The sequence below is a fragment of the Sinocyclocheilus grahami genome, unplaced genomic scaffold (genome assembly GCF_001515645.1).
Source record: "Sinocyclocheilus grahami isolate Dianchi unplaced genomic scaffold, SAMN03320097.WGS_v1.1 scaffold233.1, whole genome shotgun sequence".
In the NCBI taxonomy this organism is placed as follows: Eukaryota; Metazoa; Chordata; class Actinopteri; order Cypriniformes; family Cyprinidae; genus Sinocyclocheilus; species Sinocyclocheilus grahami.
In genome coordinates, this window is record NW_015505412.1 from 190,444 (window position 1) to 213,595 (window position 23,152).

The 23,152-nt window shown below is 36.0% G+C and overlaps 1 protein-coding gene across 1 annotated transcript in view; it reads right to left on the minus strand.

Annotated features, from left to right (window-relative positions):
* Window positions 1-23,152, minus strand: part of LOC107597558 (zinc finger protein GLI2-like) — an 87,632-nt gene that overhangs the window by 35,625 nt on the left and 28,855 nt on the right. Inside the window, exon 3 of the mRNA XM_016288689.1 lies at window positions 1,547-1,649. Within this exon, the coding sequence (XP_016144175.1) occupies window positions 1,547-1,649 (103 nt within the window). The remainder of the gene's footprint in view (window positions 1-1,546; window positions 1,650-23,152) is intronic.

Below are 23,152 nucleotides of genomic sequence, written 5' to 3' on the forward strand. Positions count from 1 at the left end.
TCTTTCCTATTTACGCTTGTGGGGAGAGGTTTGATTGCTATGGAAGGTTCTTTGGCAAGTGTGTTTGAGCATATCTGAATATACAGAAACCAATATTTTAATCTGCAGGTCACAAGTCAAACAATTGCCACTGTTATACGACAATTCAATAAATTATGAAGTTAATTCCCTGGCATTGTATTTGTGTTCCACCTACGTCTCCAAGCAACACATTGCAATAATCCTGTAATGGTGAATCAGTGTGTTTGAACGTATAAGTTAAGATAATAATTCAATTAATCACTCTTCAAGAAAGTCACTTTCATTATGAATGAATCAGTGTTTGAACAAATTGGTTAAGAGAATAATTCAATGAATCACTCTTTAAGACAGTCACTTGTTTCTGTCTTCAGTGAATCAGTATGTTTGAATGAATTGGTTAAGAGAATTACTCAATTAATCACTTCAAGCCATTCACTTGTTTTGTCCTGAATGAGTCAGTGTGTTTGAAAAGGGTTGAATAAATGACTCGCTCCTAAAGTGAGTCACTACCTACTGACATAGTGTTGTAACATACTGAAAGAAACACACAAAAAAAACCTACCACCGATGCAGAGGTATTTTTGCAAATATTTACCTATGAAAACCCCTTACAACTCCTTTTACATGTAGCAAAGATGTCTATCTTAAGTGGTAGGGTCGTGGCTTTAGGGTCCGATCCCTAAATCAGACCCTTGCCATACACCTCCAAAAGATAACATTGTGCTTAATTTGCTGTGCAATATACATGTAATTAGGTGAATTGGACACAGGCAGTGAAAAGGACAGCTAAATCAAGGTCTTGACGAATTAGGGGGCCTCTGTCAAGGCCAAGTCACATTCATCAAAGGAGCCAGAGTACATAAAGAGATGGCAGGAATTCTCTTTTTCGGACTATTTCGGCTCTTGTGATTAATTGTTCTAGTGTCGCTGGGCTCGCTGTATGTATTGCTATCCAATCTGCGATTTTAAATGCAAATGCACAGATGCACTGATGTTAGTCTTTGTATATATGAAAATTATCATATTTTCTATTTTATATATACAGTAATATTAAAATAACATTTTTTTTTTTTCCTATTACAAACATAATCAACATAAAAACTGACAAAATATTTTCTTATTATTTACAGGTTTAAAAGCCAAAACCTGCCAAAACCGTTTCAGTAAATGTCAGACTTACAGATGTTGTCCAAAACTATAAAATACTACAAGGATGAGACGCCAACATGCCATCAGCTTTGTACTAAACACTCATTTTGTCTGTGATATGAAACTGACTGAATCACTGGCATTTGTTTCTCAGTACTTGGACGTTTGCTTTCTATGTGCTGCACATCTACAGCTAGAACTGAACAATCTTTCAGGCAGAAGACAAACAGATGTACTGGACAAGACCTGACAACAGCATGCTCTGAATCGGTGTGCTTTATATCGAAGATATACTCAACAGGTTGTTTCTTGATTAATGATGATTCCATCAGTGCAAAGAAAGGAAAATGAATGTTGAAGTGGCTAACAAACTTACCCATGCATGGGGTGCAGAGGATGTGGCTCGTAATGGTACCTCCCCTCGTGGTGGCGCATGTCGATAGGTATCGGCGTGTGGAAGGTTGAGAATAAGTGAGGAGCTATGGAGTCAAAGACAGAAGAGAAGAAAGACAAACATGTCAACAGAGGCTATAATACAACATACAAAGATGGCTTTTTGTGCAAAGCCACTATTCCAAAAAAAATTTAATAAAATAAATATAATTTTAATACATTAAATTTTAAAGTTTTACAACATTTTTTTTTGTTTTGTTCTTTTATTGTCTATATAGTTTTTAAAGGGTTAATCCACCCTAAAATGAAAATATATTTCAGGACGAGAATATTTTTTGTACGCAAAAAAAAAATAAACGACTTTATTCAACAATTCGTCTCCTCTATAGTCCCCCGTAGCACCATTTTGGAGAGTATCCACTGAACGTAAACTGCGTATACTGTTCTACTCGTGTGTGTCAGCCGCGCCACACGGATATGTTTATTTATGCTTTGATTTGAACGAAAACAGCGTATCCGTGTGGTGCAGCTGACACAGACAAGTAGGACAGCATATGCAGTTTATGTTCAGTGGATACTCTCCAAAATGGCGCTATGGTGACGCAGAGGAGACGAATTGTTGAATAAAGTCGTTATTTTTGTTTTCTTTTAATTTTAAAGTTTTACAACATTTTTTTTTGTTTTGTTCTTTTATTGTCTATATAGTTTTTAAAGGGTTAATCCACCCTAAAATGAAAATATATTTCAAGACGAGAATATTTTTTGTACGCAAAAAAAAAATAAACGACTTTATTCAACAATTCGTCTCCTCTATAGTTTGGAACGACATGGGGTAAGTGATTAATGACAACATTTTCATTTTGGGAATGGCAAATGGACTATTCTGACGATGCTTTTCATACTTTTCTGGACCTTGACAGTGTAATTTACTTGGCAGTCAATGGGACAGTCACAAGCCTCCCGGTTTTCATCCAAAATATCTTAAATTGTGTTCCGAAGATGAACAAAGCTTTTACAGGTTTGGAACGACATGGGGTAAGTGATTAATGACAACATTTTCATTTTGGGGTGGAGTATCCCTTTAATTAATTTTATTTCAGTTTTAGTTATTTTAGTACATCAAGTTTCAAAATGTGAAATGTTTTTGCCAACTAGCTGAAATAAAATCAATCTTATTTTATTTCAGCTAACAGTTTTATTTCAAATAACGAAACGTTTTTATGGTTTTAATTTTAGTTATAATAACCATGACTCAAGCCACGTTACACAATCATTTTACACAATAAAACCACAGAAAGAGAAAAAGGAACAAAAAGAAATACATAAAATTTGTTTTTAAGCATATTAGAGTACAGAGCTGTTAGTTTAGCAACAGGCTAATGCCAAACTCTATGTATGACACACAGTAGACAACAAGGTAGATTTATACTAGATTTTATAACTGAGCCACAGTCTGGCCCTCTCATCTCCAAGATAATTGAAAACTTACGAATAGTTCCTCAATATTAGTGGTCTTGCATGTGCAATGAGTGGATTATAGTTTCTCTAGATGAGTTTTTATTTGTCTGGGCTAAAAAAAGAGGGCCAAAACATGCTCTTCCTGTCATAAAAAGGTTGATTGCTTTAAGGGGGTCTTGTAAAAAAACAACATGCTTTCATTAATGAGTGGAACTTACTTAAGGTGGTGGTTATAGATCTTTGAGTAAGCACTAAATAGCGTATACGGTCTGTGTCTTTAATTTATTATTACTATTTGCTCTTAATGAGCTCCTAAGGCTATTTTTGGATGGACTCATCATCTCATCTCCTGTGCGTGTCTGTCTGTGCCCATTCCTTGCATGTATTAAAATTATTGGGCATCACGTGCACCAGTGAGTCAGTCTTGACCTGAGAACAGAGATTATGGGGGTAAAGTCCTCAGATTATTATCTCTACCTGTGAGGAGATGAGGGTAGATGAGGGTGGGGAAGGGCTGCAGGGGCCTCTCAGGGGCCCATCAGGAGGAGACCTGTATGAGTCAGCATTCCAGAACTGCCACTCTCACTCCAAACATCACCGTGGCTCTCAAGCATGCATTATTCTGATTCAAGACTAAGGAACATGTCAAAACATATGGGGGGAATTCACTAGGAAGTTGTTGTGCTTTTGCGCACAATATTTCAGCACAAAACCTGCACTTCATTTACCTGGAAATAGCAGGTAACCTTGTTTCTATGCTTATTATTTATTATGGGCAGGTAACAGGGAACGAGGGCAGTAACAGTCAAAAATTTGAACATGCCACATGTCATGGTTTTTTGGATCATAAGAAAGGTTTTTTGTATGCATGTAGGAAAGTTGTCTGTCAAATTAAGAAATGAAGTTTTTATGAAGATGAAAAAAAAAGAAAAACAAAAAACAAAACAGTAAATAAATGACTCATAAAACAGAATTAACTTATATAACTTTATACATATATATATATGTGTATATATATATATGTGTGTATATATATATATACACACATATATGACTTTTTTTTTTTGGAGCTGCAAAAATAAGCACATTTCTGAAACCAAAGCTTTACAGAAAACAGTGCATGTTATTGTACTTTGTGAGCTTGCATTCAATTTGAATGTCGGAATTTCCGGTGGAATTTGTCCTGGAGAAATGATCAACTCTTCAACAGTTTCATCACTGTCACTGCGGAAACTACAACTGACAGGTAAGCAGGCTATTTCACATCGGCAAATGCAGGGAGGGATTGGTTGTGTGATGGCTTAAAATCCATCTCAACAGCTCAAAGTGACTGCATACTTTCAGGCTGTAGTAGTGCGTTTTTCCTTGCCAATTAGGTGGACTCCCTTTCCTTGGCGAGTTGGATATTGAGAGGCATTTCTCAAATCCGTGTGTAGGGGCCAACGTAATGAGGGTTTGCATGTAGGAGGATAAGCATGCATATACATAACATATTCATTGATGCTTTGGCCAAGTGCACAGCATGTCAGCGCTTGAGTAAGCCTTTGGAAACTCATGGGATTCCTGTGCGTTTAAGAATGATGAGAACTGGTGCTGTAAAGTGTGGAGAATCATATATGAGCTAAAACACTTACTTAGTGAGTTACTATGAGCAGTTTTTCATTTTTTTCTCTCTCACTGAGCTAATGCAATGAGTCACATTAAACATCGTAAAAATATACTGCAAAAGACCAAACGTCATATGGCAACCTCTCCAAACACAACAACTGAGCAGACATTAATTGAAAGACTTAATCTGGGATACAGTTACTCTGACTCGAGGGTGGACAAGGCCTCATGAGGATGTAGAGGCAGGGACGGCCTGAGAGGGGCTTATTCCATCACCTAGACAGCTCCATTGTTATTTGACCAAAAGGAGGGCCAAGGTCCAGCACTCAGGAGGGTACACACGACTACACAGGTGTGATTGTATAATTTGACCCACTCTGTTTTCTATAAAGAACAACATGATACAGTATGCTCCAACCAGTATGGAGCAAGTGGTCAAAAAGTCAAGGGGCTTAAGTTGTGCATAAATATTCACCCCAAAACAGACTGGAACCGTGTTCAAGAAAATCTTTACATTTAAGAATGTTTTAATAGAAAGTCTTGAAAAAAATCATTAGATGTTTCATTCTTTGAAAAATGACAGACTTCAATGTTTTCTAAATGTATACTAGCTTATTCATAATGTTGTATTGTCTAATACAACAAATTCAATACTTTAAAGGGGTCATATGATGCAATTTCAAGTTTTCCTTTCTCTTTGGAGTGTTACAAGCTGATTGTGCTTAGATAAGAAGTTGCAAAGACTAAAGTCTCAAAACCAAAGAGATATTCTTTATCAAAGTTAAGACTCTGCCACACCCTCCTAAAACGGCTCGTTCTAACACACCCCCACATATCTACCTCACTATGTGGAAATATTTGCATAATGCCGCCCAAATGTTCACGCAAAGAAAGGCGGCGTGGTTTCAGTAACCGCAGTTAGTGTTGAAGCAGCATGTCAGGGAGACGCTGTGTGTTTCTAGGTGAAAGCAAAAGCACTTTATTTGGCCTTCCAGAAAGTAGATGCATTTAGGAATCTTTAAGATGACTTACAACAGAACAGCAATGCATTTTATGGACGACCATTTTGTGAACCTAGGAGAGGAGGTAATTCTGACTTTGCTATGACAATCTGGCGCTTCTGAATCAGCTACTGTTTTGTTATTAGTTTAAGAAGACTGTTCAAATGTGGAGTTTTGCGCATCGTGTGTGTGTGTGCGCGAGCGAGCGAGAGAGAGAAAGAGCGAGCGCGAGAGAGCGAGAGAGCGAGAGAGAGAGAGAGAGAGAGAGAGAGAGAACCGAACCAAACCAAACCAAACCAAAAAACAAGTTAAATAGATGGATTAAAGTAAAACCAGATTATTTTATTTTATGAATATTTTTTAAAATCACAACATGTGGGGTCAAAATTGGCCCCATTATGCATTCTGCGGTTAATATTATTACATTAAAATGTGCCAAATTACTTATGAAATTTTGTATATATACATGTACGTAAAAAAAATCAGTTGGGCTAACCGAGACTTTTCATAACACTTCCATTTTATTGCTCTTTTCTTGGTTTTGATAGCTTCTATTGTCCTCATTTGTAAGTCGCTTTGGATAAAAGCATCTGCTAAATGACTAAATGTAAATGTAATTTGTGAAGGATTAGGGAAGGAGAATATGGTTATGCTACAATAAAAAAACACAAATCCATCTATTAATCCTATTAAGTAGTAAGCACCATGTTTTGATTACGAAAAGTATTATTGTTTGAGTGCCCCATTATAATTCCTAAAATGTACAAAACATCCTGTCAGGACCTGGTGAGAACCAGGCATCCACGTTCTGTTGCAGGCCAGGATTAGCTTGTGGTTTGATGTCCTTTTAAAGACAATAGCAGGTGGTAGACATTATCAACGGGTACTCAAAGTAGAGGAAAAACATTCACTTTTCATGTCCGAACGGAGACGAGAGACAGGCGGCTTTGTACTGAGAGTTGCTCATCTTTAGAGGAAGCACTCAAGAACAATAATAATATCCTGAGAGGCCAGGCAGCAGCAGTGTAATTAAAAAGGCTTTTCTGTCTCGCTCCAGGAACAAGAGGGGAGTGAGCAGGAGGGAGTCGATTCAGACAGGAAATTCCAGCAGAATGGCCTGGCAAGGGGCCTAACTACACAGCACCATGCAAACCGCTCCACACCAGATCCCTAAGCTGCCTTGAACCCTGGGAAGCCGCAGGCCGAGCGGAAGCCACCAGTGGAGTCAGCCGATCCTGGTAGCATGCAATTTGTTCCCATTTTTGAACAACCTAGTGAGGCCTTTCTTGACTTAATGTCACACATCCGTGTGCAGCAGTGCACAACAGTTAAATGCTCTGGGGGGAAAAAAGAGGCTAGTCTTCTCTATCCATCCTGCACCTGGGAAATGTCACACTGTATAACATCCCTATTTAGTCTGTGTTGATGGTTTTTTCCCAAGGCGTTAGTTGTGGCGGCAGAAGGATTAGGGGTTTAGGGGAGAGCACGAAAACTGCTTCCAGCACTGAAAGGAAGTATTAAGTGAATGACTTTTCTTTTAACACCCCAGGAGCTTTGTAAAATGATACATTTCTTATTAATAGGGGATTTCTGGCAAAGGCCAAGTAGATTAAGTTATGGCATCCATACCACAATCATAACTGGTATACCTCTTGTTAACTGTAGATCCTGTGCCAATTTAGAATATTGCAGAGTAGCTACTTGGTTTCTGTTAAACGGAAAAAGTACATTTGTCCAACTGAGTATTTTTTTTAGTGCTTTGTGGTTGTTTACCAGCCTAAACCAGAAGCGCCCAACCCTAAGTCTCTATGCTATTCTGGTCTCTAGATATGGCTTCAGAGTAAATCAATAGGAATTTATTATCAGTCTGACACATTCAAATATATTAACATTACGTCAGTAGTTTAGAGTGACAGTTTACGTGATGTTACAATAAACAATTATTTTACAGCATTTGCCCATCTTAATGTTAATCCTATACATTTTTATCACTGGAAGTTGTATACAAGCTAACAATAAAAATAGTTATTCATTTTGATAAAAAAATAAAAAAAATAAATTGTTAGACTGTTCAAAATATCTAATGCATTAATGTTAACATATATAGAATCCTGTGTTAATATTGATACTGATGCCTGTCTTTGTAAGCACCAGTAATACATTTAATTAATAATATAAATAAAACATTTATCAGATCAAAAATACAGTAAAAACAGCAATATTGTGAAATATTATTACAATAATTCCTGTGATGGCAAAGCTGCTTTTTCGGCAGCCATTCAGCAGTCTTCAGTGTCACAAGATCCTTGACAAATCATTCTAATATGTTGACTAATTTACATAATAATCATTATAAATGTATTTACGGTCAACTTTGAACAATTGAATATATTCTTGAATAAAAGTATTCACTTTTTAAAAAACTAAAACAAATATACCAGTGAATGATCTGTCATGCATTATATAACCTTTAATAAAGAACCTTTGTTTACAAAACCCTGTCATAAATACAGTAGCCCCAGATCCTCAGCAGTCCTTATGTGCCTTTCCTGTTAATGTTTATAAAGCAGGGTCTCGCTGGCTTCTCTCCGGCAGTCTAAGGCCATGTCAAACAACTGGCCAAATCCATCCAATCACTCACATAATTTCCAGCAAGCTGCTGGCCCTTATAAGCCCTGAGAGCTGAATGTGATTTATTAAGCCTCTCTGAGGCACTGGACTAGTTACCTTAATTGTCTCGATACTTCCACAGTGTCTCAGTCCTGGGACAAAAGCTATCAGGACAGGGGGCACCAGAAAATAACCCCAATGCATCACAGTACAAGGTATAGAGCTAGATGTATGTTTGAGTGTGTGCTTTGCTACACATTAGCATGCTTTTGGTATAACAGTGCCAGTTAGATGATGATAAAACTCTCAGTAAGACTAATTACACATAAAGCTAATCACTAACCTGATTTATCACAAGAGTCGCTAATCTTGTCAACAAAATTACTGGTGGAACAACACTAGTGAAAAATACATTTACTAAAATGTATTTGAAACACATTTATTTCATGCTAAGTATACTACAAATAAATTTACATCTTTATGTACTTAATAAAAATACCCTGCAGTTGTACTTTTACTATACTATTCTGGTATACTTAAAGTCTGCTAAATTGGAACAACTAATTTTGTGCTTAATGCACTTTAATTGTGAGGAAGTAGTGCTGAAGTCCAATTAAAGGTATACTGAAGTATATTTGACTGTGCTAAAGTGGAACTATTGCAAGTATACTTCAGGTACACTTTAAATATCTTGCATTTTATTCAAAGATCACACAGTCCTCATCAATAGTGACATTAAAACTCATTTTATTGTTGATATTAAGAAATGTGCATAGTGCAAAAGTAGTACTCCAAATAAAGTTTAATTATACATTTTATATCAGTGAGTGAGAGTCGCTAATCTTGTCAACAAAATTACTGGTGGAACAACACTAGTGAAAAATACATTTACTCAAATGTATTTGAAACACATTTATTTCATGCTAAGTATACTACAAATAAATTTACATATTTATGTACTTAATAAAAATACCCTGCAGTTGTACTTTTACTATACTATTCTGGTATACTTAAAGTCTGCTAAATTGGAACAACTAATTTTGTGCTTAATGCACTTTAATTGTGAGGAAGTAGTGCTGAAGTCCAATTAAAGGTATACTGAAGTATATTTGACTGTGCTAAAGTGGAACTATTGCAAGTATACTTCAGGTACACTTTAAATATCTTGCATTTTATTCAAAGATCACACAGTCCTCATCAATAGTGACATTAAAACTCATTTTATTGTTGATATTAAGAAATGTGCATAGTGCAAAAGTAGTACTCCAAATAAAGTTTAATTATACATTTTATATCAGTGAGTCTCGAGCAGCATGTCAGTAAATATGTTAGTAGATCTGAACTCTACTTAGTATGAAATAAATGTATTTTAAAAATATTTATTTTTTTTACTAGGGAACTACTGTTCGATAAATAAACAAATTTGGAAATAAATTAAAATGTTTATGAAAGAAGTTTCTTATGCTCTCCAAGGCTGCAAGACTTTTTGATAAAATAAAATAGATAAATAGATAAATGCAATAAAAACGAATTAACTAGCTAGCTAAATAAATAAATAAAAATAATGTGAAGTAAAATCAAATTGAATTAAAATCAAATACATGCTTTTTTTCTATTTTAATATATGTTAAAATGTAATTTATTCTTCTAATGACAAATAAATGATTATAATATTGTAATTCTGTAATATTAAAAATGATTCTAATATGCTAATTTGGTGCTCAAGAAATATTGAAAACAGCTGTCCTGCTTAATATTTTTGAGAAAACCATGAAACATTTTTTCAGGATTGTTTGATGAATAGAAAACTTAAAAAAACAACTGCATTTATTTTAAATGGAAATCTTTTGTAACATTATAAATGTCTACTGTTTTTTCTCAGTATTTAATGCATACTTGTTTAATTTTTTTTTTTCCAAAGTGCAATATTACTATGAAATGGCAACATATTGAGTACATTTAAAGGATATTTGCATCATAATAAAAAAAAAACATACACACGTGTCTTGTCAAGATTAAGTAAATACTTTTGGTCTACTATCTGCAGGGCTGTAGATATTATGAGGTTGCAGAGTGCCAAAGCCCTCAAAACCAAAGTTAGTCATTTAAAATGGGTGGATTAAAACAATCACACTGAAGATCTGACATCCATATAGCATGCCTCAAGATCTCATTGGATGAGGGGTTGCTGGGTCACAGCACTGATATTTGTGGTTTTCAAAATGGCACTTAGACATCCTCTTAAGAGCTACTTTGTGCCTTTGGTGCTTGCTGGAATTAGTGATTTACTGCTGCTTAGAGTACACACTATCATTCCTTACCCATGGAAATCCAGAAAACATCAGCTTAGTGTGATTGAGGGTTTCCAATACAGGCTCATATTTATGCACTCCCTTAAGCTCTACAAATCTAAAAACAGAAAAGGGAGTTCATTTGAACATCTTTTCTTGGGAATGTTGGTCTCTGTGGTGTTTCAGGAGGCCCTTTGGCCTCTGAACTGCGGGCGATACAAAGGATGTCCATTAGCACAATGGGTGTGCTAACAGTGGTCAGTGTTGCTTCAGTGCTGGTCTTTTACAACAGGAACGATGGCTGTGGAGGAAGTATTCTCACATCAAGACTCAAGAGCCACAGTGATTCATAAGAGGGAATCCCTGCTTGGGTTCACACCGAGGTGAGACCTTGTTATCTGAGATGTTTTAGGGGGAAAAAACAACAGTGGAGAAGAAAAAGTCAACACTTAAAATTGAGATGATGTTTTCCCCAGTGTTGCATGAAGCAGTGGTTTCCAAACAAGACCCGCCGTGACCCATTTCAAAACCCACTAAAACTTTTGACACTACCAGGAAAAACCAGAGTTGTCCATAATCTGGTCAATTTGGAGATTTTGCTTCCATAACATGTCTTCCAGTCTAGTAGAAAGAAAATATCCAAAACACACATATAAGTGTTTATTTTATTACACGTATTACTCTTTATTACTCTTTTAATAATCACACATTTGCTTCAGGAGATTTCAATTACAATAAATATTTTTAAAGGCTTTGTTCTCGAAATAAGTTTTTTTCCCGCCTGGTTTATATAATTTCCTAAAAAAATCCCCTTTTTTTAGATTCCCAAATTTCTTTAAAAACATTTTTTCTTTTCTTTTTCTTTTCTGTATTTGATGATTCATGGAGTGATAAAAATGTCTCTGTGTTTTTTTTTGTCCATTCAATGACAGTCACTGAGATCCAGTGTTGTTTTGGATCCCATTGACTTTCATTGTATGGACAAAAAAGCAAAAATATCTTCTTTTGTGTTGTGTAGAAAAAAGAAAGTCATACAGGTTTGGAACGAGTAAATCATTTTAGTTGAACAAGACTTTTAAGCTCTGAGAGAGGTTTCCATGTGTGATAAGATCCAGTTAAGGTAATAGCCCATTTACACAAAACAGGGCCCTGACTCTCTAGCCAAACCTCGGCTCTGACTTCAACATGCTCTAGGGGAATTATGTGAAAGAATTTGTTGTAAACCCTTAAACTGAAAACATCTGTGAAGGCACACTGTTATTGGTCTTGCGGATGCCTCAGTTGGGGGTCAGACAGGCTGGTTGCGGTACCCCTCCTTTGCCCTCTCTATGGGGCCCTCCATTTTCTATTTGTACGCCTCGGGCCACAAACGCTAAGCAATTTTGTCCTTTTCATAAACCAAAGAAGCTTTGGTTCGTTCTCCATTTCGGTCTTTTTGTTATTCTTCTACACCCAGGCAGTGGTCTTCCTGGCAGGCTGGAATGAAGTAAGCAATCATAGCAAAACACTCATTCCTGTTACTCAGCATTTAACATCCTTTTTGTGCAGTTCCAGGTCACAATTGCTTTGCCTCAATGCAATTGACAATAAGACCCCTCATTAAAATTCTTTTCCATTGTGAATGCATCACTTCCCGTGGATGAAGCTTCCCCTCTTGCTGCCATATCCCCGTGGCTCATGGCTTTCAGTGCTGTCCATTGCTTTTTACTCAGCCGTTTGGACCCTACATGCTTCAAAGAGGCCCGTCATTACCACCAGCGCCGAAATTGGCAGCGTTCTTTACTTTAACCAGAAGCGGCTTGGCTCACGATAACCGTCTCATGCCGTCACGCTGCGAAAGTGAGATGATTTATGGACGGCTGCGATTTTTTACAACATTTACGACCAGGAGCAGCACTGCCAGCATCAGCGCCATTGGACACATAGATAATGAACTGCAAGGAAACGTTTCCCGGCAGCCCTCCTCTTTTCTGCGGATGAGAGGATTAGGCTCTTAATTAGTGCCTCCAAAGGGAAAGCTCAATTTACGGGATAGCAACAGAGTGCTGGGGGGAGGAGGGTGCAGGAAAATGTCTAACAGGCTGGAATAGGGGCCTCCCATTAGAGAAGGGAAAGGGGGATGGGAGATGAGAGCTTCTTTCGCCTAGACAAAAGGGGTGCATTCCTCCTGTACCATGATTCACAAAGTTTTCCAAAGAAGGAGGGGGTACAACAGCCTCAAATTCTGGATGATCCTTGAATATAGGAGGTCATGGAGGTAATGAGTAAATAATCATAATATACCATATCACGATATAAGATTAAGATATAAGGTTAAACCATCTACAAGAGCAAAATATAATATCATGGAACGAGTAAGTTTGTTCTACCATCATCATGGTAAAAGAATATATCTATATTATCATATAATCTTAAAAGAAAAAGATTATTATTATATATCTTTCAAATATGTATATAACATTACATATTTAACATTTAATATATATATATATATACATTTATAAATTATACATTTAACTTAAGTTAAATAATATTTAAGAATATTATAATAATAATATTTTTTTTAATATATAAATATAATTACAAATTTAATTTAAATAAATTATAAAATGTACTTATATTTTAAAAAAATTCAATACGTTCAAGAATTATTTTAAATACTTTCAATATTTTAACAAATAAATACTAATTACTTAAAATATTATTATAAAAATTAAAATGTCATTTCATTTTTTACATTTATTGATTTATTTACTTACTTATTTTTGGAACTTGATAAATGTACACCAAAAAGATTATTCACAACAAAGAATAAGTCAGTCATCTATACAAAATAGTCACATTAGGTATACTTGATTTTAAAAAAATCTTAAAAATGAGACTCAATACTAAATAAATATACATTAAATTGAATCCGCAAAACAACCCAGTTATACTGTGTGGTTTTTAAAAATGTCCAACATTAAGCACAATTTCTACTGTTTGACACATTTCTACCATCAGCTTTTATATGACAACATCATACTGACCAGCTGTACTTCACAAAAATGTTGGCTCTATTAAGGATGAGACCTGTTGCTGTAAAAATGGGGCTGAAGGGGGAAGCAAAGGGGAGCAGACCTGTTGTTTTTAGGTTCTTTCCAGTGATGAGTAAGACTTAAGGAACTTGCGTGTTTCTTTATGCCATGCCGCCTGGTGCCCATAAATCATTGCGGTAGTCCTGTGCTATCCAGCGAGTGCCCTTTCTTGTGGGAAACCTTTCAGTCAAGTCATGCTTTTCCCACCATTGTTCCCAATTTGGGGGCCCACCTGTTTACTACTTTTAGTGTTCTAAATGCTTACACAGGACCTTATCCTGCAAGCGTATTTTTTCAGTTGGCTTCTCCTAACCTGACCAAGATGTTTTGGATGCTGAACGTGTAATTTAAGTGGTTGGTATGAGCTTTACATTAATACCCATGTACAGAATGAATACAGTTCCAGACAAAATTTTAATGAATGTTTAAACACGTCAGCTTTAAATCCTGTTCGTTTTCAGTCAAAAATCTCACGGTTAATAAACTAATCCTGTTTTGGTGGTTGCTGAGGTGAACTCAGGTAAAGAGGCACTAGAGAGCAGCTCTAATGCAAGGGTCTCATGAATGCAAAGCACACAGAGCAATCTGCTAGCCTCCCCCATACCTCTAAATCCACAGTTTGCTAAAGTGACTTTCTAACATACTGCAACTCAAATGTTTACTTGGCGGCAATGAAAGCATAAAACTAAATAAACAAGAACCCATGAGTAACACATGTAGCTTTTTTCCTACCCACACTGGTAGGGAGGTCAGAGAGGGGAGACTTAGTGAAATGTTAGTCTATATGTCTCTTCTCATTCAAGTCTAAATGAATGAACACAAACAAGACTAATTAATGAGAGTGCCTCGTCATTGTGAATGACTAATAATATTTGGCTGGACTGACTGAAGCTACAAGTTGCTACTGTGTGGGGCACTGGTTCTTTAAACCATTCAAAATAAAATAAAATAAAATAAAATAAATGTTTTACATACTTAAAAAATGTGATAAAAATTTCAGTTAATTAATTTATGTTTTTAATTAAAAAATTTTGCATTAGCAAATATTGTGTAAAATTGTCACTATTCAATTACATTATTTTCATCAAAAGTTTGTGATATAAAATAAATCACAAATAAAATTGATATAATTCTATAATTTATAAAGAATTATAATTGACATAATAAGGAATATTATGCATTGTAAATAAATACAATTCGACTGCAGAATGCTCAAATGCAGAAAATTAAATAAATATAATTGATAAATTGCCTACATTTTAGAACTGCTTTCTCATCTGGAGTGTGCCTATAATGTCTTAAAATGCTATCTGCATTGGCAGTTCACTGTATTTCGGAGCAAACTTGGCCTAATTTTTTGTGAACTTTTAGTGGTGTCTTGTATCAAAGCTAAAAGTTCAAAACATCCTCGTGTTTAACGTCGGGACAAAAGTCAACTGTGAGTCTACTACGTTTTGTTCACACACTCGTTTAACTCCTCTTAGAGCTCTTGTAAATATTGTCAGACGTGCAGATGCTTGCCTCTGTCTGCCTCTCAGAGAGCTCTCCACACAGGGCAATATTTATCTTAGTGCGGGCCGCAGGGAGGGCTAAAGCACAAGAAAGGGGTCTAGGTAAACACTTCAGAGGGGTCTGAGACAGCCCTCCAACACTTTACTGAAAAGTGCCAGTGACTGACCTCACAGCTCAATGGCACGGTGCTAACTAGGACAGAGACAAAGCGGGCAAACAGCCAATTGTTTGAAGATACAGCCTGCAGTGCTAAATAGGGGACGGGAGGATGGGGGCAGGGGAAATGCCAAAACTCTACTGAAGCTGTAATTTACAGCATTAGAGCGAAGCATTAAGACAACTTGCGCCTCTCCTAATATAGTGGTTACAGTCTTAACTTGTCCAGGTCATATTTCACCCCACAAATCTACAACACAGATGTCTGAAATACTTCATTCTGATTGGTCAATCATGGAATTCTGCAGTCAATGACCGTAAAATCCAATCATTGATCCAACAAGATCTCCTCCTTCTGACATAATAAACTAACTAAAAAAATGTACATCTATTTATTTACTTGGGTAATTTAAGTGGGTTAATGATCGCACCATGTCAACTAACCACATCATCTACCTAATTCTCATTACCACAATGCTAAAAATTCACATAAATACTACAAAAACAACAAAACCCAATTACATCATATTTAAAACAACAAAACATTTATGTACTAGTAGCAGTAAAACTATAAAGAAAAATGTTGTTAATTGAAATAAAGCTGAAATGCAATAAAATATACATATTAGATGAAAAACTAAACTGAAATAATTTGACAAAAAATTAGAAATGTTGCTTTTGCAAGTTGCAGCTAATTGAAACAAATTTTTAAGTACTAAAACTCAAATAATTGTTTACATTTTAATTTTAAAAATGTATATATTCTATAACATAAATAATATATAATATATTATAATCATTATAATAATAAAAACGACAAGCACATAAAAATACTGATTAATAATGAAAATATAATTTATTTATTTAAAAAAAAAAGGTATTTTATGTGCTTTTGTATGAATATATATATATATATATATAAGTGAAATATAAATACCTGTATGCATTATGGTAATGAGAATGAATTGTGTTAAACAGTCAAGAAAATCACAAGGTAAAAAATGCAACAGCCCTAAAAAATTGGATTCGTGCACAAAATTCATGTAAAAAATAATATCTTATATAATAATTTGTTGCAGGTCTGCATGAGGTTCCCCTGTTCACAGACAAATATAAGCCTATAAAGATAAGACAGCTTTAAACTGTATATGGAGGTCTTTTCATTCTGCATGGTCAAACCTTACACCTACAGATAAAACTGACAATAATAACTATCAGAACATCTTTGTGCTAAAGATTCGTTTAACTATTAAAGTCTGCACCCACTCAAGAGCACCGGCCGGTCTGAATTACTCAGTTATCATTACCTGTGGTCATAGAAACGATGATGGAGTAAAATTAGGATTGATAATTGTCAGCAATTAGCCCAAGGCAAAGAAAGAGAAGACAAGATTCAAGATATGTGTTGTGAATGCTTAAAACTAGTGGAGACTAAAAGCCACTGGTCACAGCCTGACAGCCAGGAAGAGCAATACAATACACTCTGTCTGAGCTAAGAGGCAGGTCATTAACACATAATAGAGAGGGGTGTCACTTTAGACACCTTAATTTGATAATTAGTGACAGGTAAAATTACACTATTGAAGGATGACAGAATAAGGGATAGAAAAGTTTGCTGTGCCCTCAGCTAGTAAGTCACAATGAAACGGTTCGGCCTGCCTGTTCTATAGTATCTAAAGTAACAAAACGCAACACCAGGTGATTTACCAGAATAAAATGACTCATATGGAGACCGGCTCCCGACTGAGGACTTTTCCTGCAGGGCAGCACATTTTTTAAAAATGCATCTTAAAACTTAGAACCCAAATTTTGCATTCATCGCTCATGATGTCTTTGATGAACCTTTTGTTCCGCAGCTTTTGTCAGTAGGCCAAAAATCTAAATGACTACCAGAAGTTTTCTCTTACAAAGATATTTAGACAGTAATCAAAATATAGTGCCTCAAAATTTTCCTGTTTTCCATTTAGAGTTTGCTAAGGAGGGTGTGTCAACTCTTGTCTTCATTTCTTAACGGTATAGTTAATCCAAAAATCATCATTTTTTACTCACCATCATGTCGTTCCAAACCTATATGACTATTTTTGTGGAACATACAATGAAAGTCAATGAGGTACAATTGTTTTGGACCCCACTGATTTTCATGGTTTGAACAAAAACGTACCTCAAAATATCTTTTTTCATGTCCCACAGAAGAATGTGTTTACAAATGTAAACAGAGATGGCAATTAGAGTAGCACATCCACAAACACAAAATAAACATCTGGTTTTCTAACTTCTATCGTGATAGAAACTGTGGCGTAAAACAGAACCATGCTTTACTGAGAAATTTGATTAAAAAGCTGTTCTCCTCTCTCACAAAGTAATCTCAAAGGGCATTGAAGTTTAAAAGTTGCCGCCGCCTTGATGAAGATACACATGTGCCACAGATGTATTCACATCCACGAGCTGATCCTTCGATGACTATCAGATGTGCATCAGGTGCTCCTGCATCAGTGTTTGCTTCTGGACTGCTAAAGTCTCAGGTACAGTGAGCTGATATGACATGGGTACACGGTACAGGGTATGAAGTTTAGAGAAAGAATGACAGAATGAACGATAGACAGATAAAATGAATGAAAAACGACAGAATGAATGAATGACAGATGAATGCGATGGATGGAACAATTGATGGAGAGAACAAATGAATGATAGACAGAACGATAGAATGATATATAGAATGATAGAACAATAGAGCAATAGAGCAACAGATAGATAGACAGACAGACAGACAGACAGACAGAACAATATACAGACAGTTAGACAGATGGACAGATAAACAGATAGATGGAGGAATGTGAAGGACAAATAGAATGGACAATGGATGGAAAGAAGAAGCGTTAATTAGACAGAACATCGATGGACAGAATGAATGATGGATGGCTAGAACATTGGATGAATGGATAGATGGACAAATAGGTAGAATGATAAATGCATAGAACGAACAAACGTCCTGTGGGATGTGTCTAATTCATTTCATGATGATAGATAGAACGATAGAAGGATATAGACAGAATGATACACAGATAGAACGATGCACAGAAAACAGATAGAACGATAGAATGATAGATAGAACAACATAATGAGATAGAATGACAGACAGACAGACAGATAGATAGATAGATAGATAGATAGATAGATAGATAGATAGATATATAGAATGATCGACAGAATGATAGGCAGAATGATAGCTAGAACAATAGCTAAAACGGTAGATAGATAGCTAGAACGACAGACAGACAGATAGATAGATAGACAGAATGATAGACAGAATGATAGCTAAAATGGTAGATATATAGCTAGAACGACAGACAGACAGACAGATAGATAGATAGATAGACAGATAGACGGAATGATAGACAGAATGATAGCTAGAACAATAGCTAAAATGGTAGATAGATAGCTAGAACGATAGCTAGAACAATATCTATAGATAGACCGATAGAACGTTAGATAAAACGATAGAACAGCAGAACGATAGATAGATAGATAGAACGATAGATAGAACGACAGACAGACAGACAGACAGACTATCTGTCTGATAGATAGATAGATAGATAGATAGATAGATAGATAGATAGATAGATAGATAGAATGTGTGGACTAAACATTGGAATGTGTCACACTGAATATTCTTCTGTCTGAGCACATTATCATTAGCAGTTACAGCCAATTTCAGCGTCTCAGAGAATTTGACAACCTGCCAGCTCAAAGCCCCTTGAGGTGTCAGAACTGGGCTACACAAACAGATGAGAACACAAGGGCTATTTAGGGGGGTATGCAGGCTCCATTTCAACAGTTAGCATGAACACACCTGCAATAACATATTTCAGACATGCCTTATTCTGATTTATTTTCCATGCATTACCAAATATAGCCTCTGATAACAGTAAGCATACTGCTTTAAATTGAACCCTTTCAGGTCAGACAAATATAAAGGTTGTATAGGTATCTGTTGTTAGATATAAAAAAATTTATTGCTCCTAGTCAGAAAAATCCTATAAAATATTGAATAAATAAATATAAATGGCTATTATTAAAATTCTATATTTTATATTAATGAAAAAAAAACTAAAACCTTCAATTGTAAATGCTACAAATTAATTTAGGCATCACACCATCATAATGTACGTTCTTTTCTTTTTCTTTTTTTTTAAAGAAAAAATATCCCATATCAACTGATAGCAAGCAATAAATAAATAAACAAATAGATATATGCAGATATGATAACATTCCTTTGCGGTATGAAGTTCAAATGAAGTCTCAGGAACATGCTTTGCTTTGTTAAATAATTTCCCAAAGAAACCATCATCAGCCTTGAAGGCAAATCAAAACACTTCTGGATTATATCTGTGCGATGACACAATGGAGGCCTGGTCTGTATGCCTGCGGTATTCGCTGACTGCTTAAATTAGATAAGAGAGAGCATATTTACACTGGCCCAACACTACAATTCAGTCTGTCAGTGACAAGGTCTCAGTCAACACTGCTTTCAATCCATTTAGCTATTTTGTGGCTGCGCAAACAAATGGTATTGCAAAGGCAATGATGTTTATGCTGTGAAATGGTGGGTTGTGTGGGAGAAACTATGTTCCTTTTTCGCCTCCTGCTCTTGGCAGAGCCGGCACAGCTCCCTCTGGCTCCAGACGCCTCTATGTCGCTGCCAGCAGGGTGAGACTCGCTTGACAGAAGAAAACGTTACCTGGAGCAGACTGCTAATTGGCTATGTCCCAAACACCAGCGTAGAACTAATGAATACACATAACGAATTAACTGAACGTTACAGAAACATGAGGGGGGAACAAAACAGGAAAAAAGTCATATTCTTTGTTCTCTCATCTACAGTACAAATGTAGTCAACAAAAACATTAGTAAACATTTAAGTGATAAGAATTCACAAAATGTATGCTCTGTGGAATTGCAATAACTAATTAATAAAATGAATCAAAATAAACGAATAAAAAATGTAATGTTAATGTACTACCATTCAAAAGTAGATATTTGAATGCTTTTCAAAGTCTCTTATGCTCACCAAGACTGCATTTGATCAAAAACACAGTAAAAACAGTAATATTGGAAAACATTATTACAATTTAAAATAAATGTTTACTATTTTTCATATATTTGAAAATTTATCTTATTCCTGTGATGCAAAGCTTAATTTTCTTCAGCCATCTTTCCTGTTTAAAAAAAAAGATGAATAAAAAAAATTCAGTTTAACAATAAATAAATAAATAAATAAATTAAAATAAATAAATAAATCGATGACGGGAATTTATTTTTAATTTTTTTTAAATGACAGTCTAAATACTGTCAAGTTTGATCTCTCCATAAAGATATTTCTCTTCTACAAACCTTTTAATTCCATAATTCACTGTACAATATCTGACCATTCTGATTAAGCACAAGTACTTGCTGTTTGAGATTTACTCTGCTTCCTGTTACATGTGGATCTTTCATACTTGTGTTGATACCTACATGGCTCCATGCCACGACATGTCAAGTGCAGGTCTTGTTTATTCCATCATGCCGTCTGAGTCAAAGATAAGATACTATCCTACTGGATCCACGTTAAACCACTCGGCTCCAGGAGGAGGAGGGTTAGAGGCAACACTGGGGCCGGGAACAAGTCCGTATCTGCTGGTGCCTTGAGATGACCTTTTTTCTCTTTGAAGCACAAACCAAGAATGCATAGTTTACATTGTGGGAAATTACCTAAGCCACAACGGAGTTCAAATTCACACCGATTTATACCTCGAGAATCAGATGGACCTTGAACTTGGACTTTGCATGACCAAAAACCTGCTTTCTCAACCATTTGGGTGTGTAGGCGGTGGTTCCAGCCGAATAAGGATTCCGATGGCATGGATTTCATTTGGAATCACTGTTTTCCACTTCTTCTCTTAACATCAGCCAGACTTATTTTGGGAAAATAGTTTTAAGAATGATTGAGACTGTACGCCTCTGCCAGCAGTGCGAGCTGGCTTTTATAAGAAGCAAATGAGTAAGGAAACATTTTGATTCCATTTCCCATGTACAAGCTTTCAAAATTCCAAAAGATTTTGGTCTCTGGCAGATTTTCCTTGCTGCCCACAGGCCACACAGAAGGAGAGGAGTGAGCGGTATATATGATACTGTACATCTTCCTCCAGAGACCAATGCTTCAGCAAATCTGAGCAAATAGCCATCCATGTATTATTTTCTTAACACTATTTTCCCTGACATTTTAACCAGCAGGTTTACAGGCACTTGTTCTGTAAATCAAACAGATCTGCAAGACGGAAATTCAAAGAGCCAGCTAGCTAACACGGCAAGCTCCACGTAAGGTTTCAAATTTCTTCTTACAAATGCAGAAAAGTGCACAGCAAACATTTCTGAGTTTCCCCTTAGCTTTTAAACAATCTTCTCTTTGAAAAACTTTGGTTTCTTTTGAGTTTTAGTCTAAAAGGAATGGTTCTGCCATCATGTATTCACTCTCATATGACTTACTTCCCTCTGTAAAACACAAGATATTTTCAAGACTGACCTGGTCACTCTTTTCCATACAGTTATGATTAACTATTCTTCAAAAAGGACACAAAAGCACATTAGAAATATCATAAAATGGTAAAGACGCTATATTGTATGTCTTCTAGACTCATAGTTAAGCTTAACTTTTTTTATTCACAAATTTTTCACATCCATCCTAGCTCTCCTTGACTCATTCACTGAGTGCTAAAGTTCAAGAGAGAAATAGCTGTCTGGTTTGTGAACCAATAGATTTTGAGTCATATCTTTCCAGTGAATCAGTTGATCTGGTTAACAAGATTAGTATGAGTGATTTATTCATGAATCAGACTGATATGGTTCTCAAGTTCAAATCACTGGCTCAATGATTCAAATGGTTGCAGTGGGGGGAGGGGATGACTATTACAGAATAAAGACCCAAAAATGAAAATTCTGCACAACCTGTCATTCCAAACCCATATGACCTTTGTTCATCTTTGAACACAAATGAAGATATTTTTGATGAAGTCCGAGAGCTTTTTGACCCTGAATAAACAGCAACACAACTCAAGTGTCTCTCATGAACATGCATCGAGGTAGAGACCTGCGTGGGATGGATTTTTCAGTCCCGCTCCCGCAAGATTCTGTCCCACGCCCGCCACCTCCCGCAGAAATATATCTTATCTGGTCCCGCTCCCGCCCTCAAAAGCCCGGATTTTTTTAGTACATCGAAGAAATGTACATGAAATGGCTCTGTAACATCTCTTAAGCTCCACAACATCCCAGCATAAACACGCCCGATAAAATATTTGTTATTTAGGCTAAGCATCAACATTCACAAATTGTTATTTTTAACAGAAAAGCAAGCATGGGCTGCTGCGTGCATGGTTTGGCATGGCAGAATGCGAGCAGCGCTTCCTTTATTATCACTAAAAGTTGACATCTCAGTTAATCGCGATCTCATAAAGCTCTGTTATAACACAATAAATATATGCACAATGAATCTTTCACAATGTCTACACTTCGTGTGTTAAAATGAGAGTATTCGTGAGCACACAATTTCAGCACTGCGGTGAGTAGATTCTAACTTAATTACCTCTGATTGGCCATTGCGTTCCAGAAATCAACAGCTGAGTCTGTGATTGGCTACATTGCGCAACCCTTTAAACACATGTTATAAATAGAAACTCTGCCTAGCTTGCGCATGTCAATCATTTTAAATGTTAATAGCTATTAGTTGTTCTTTTTGCTTTTGTGCAACAGATAAATAAAAATGTTTATGTTTTAGACACTTTATGTTTAGATAAGATTTTCCTTGCTGCCCACAGGCCACACAGAAGGAGAGGAGTGAGCG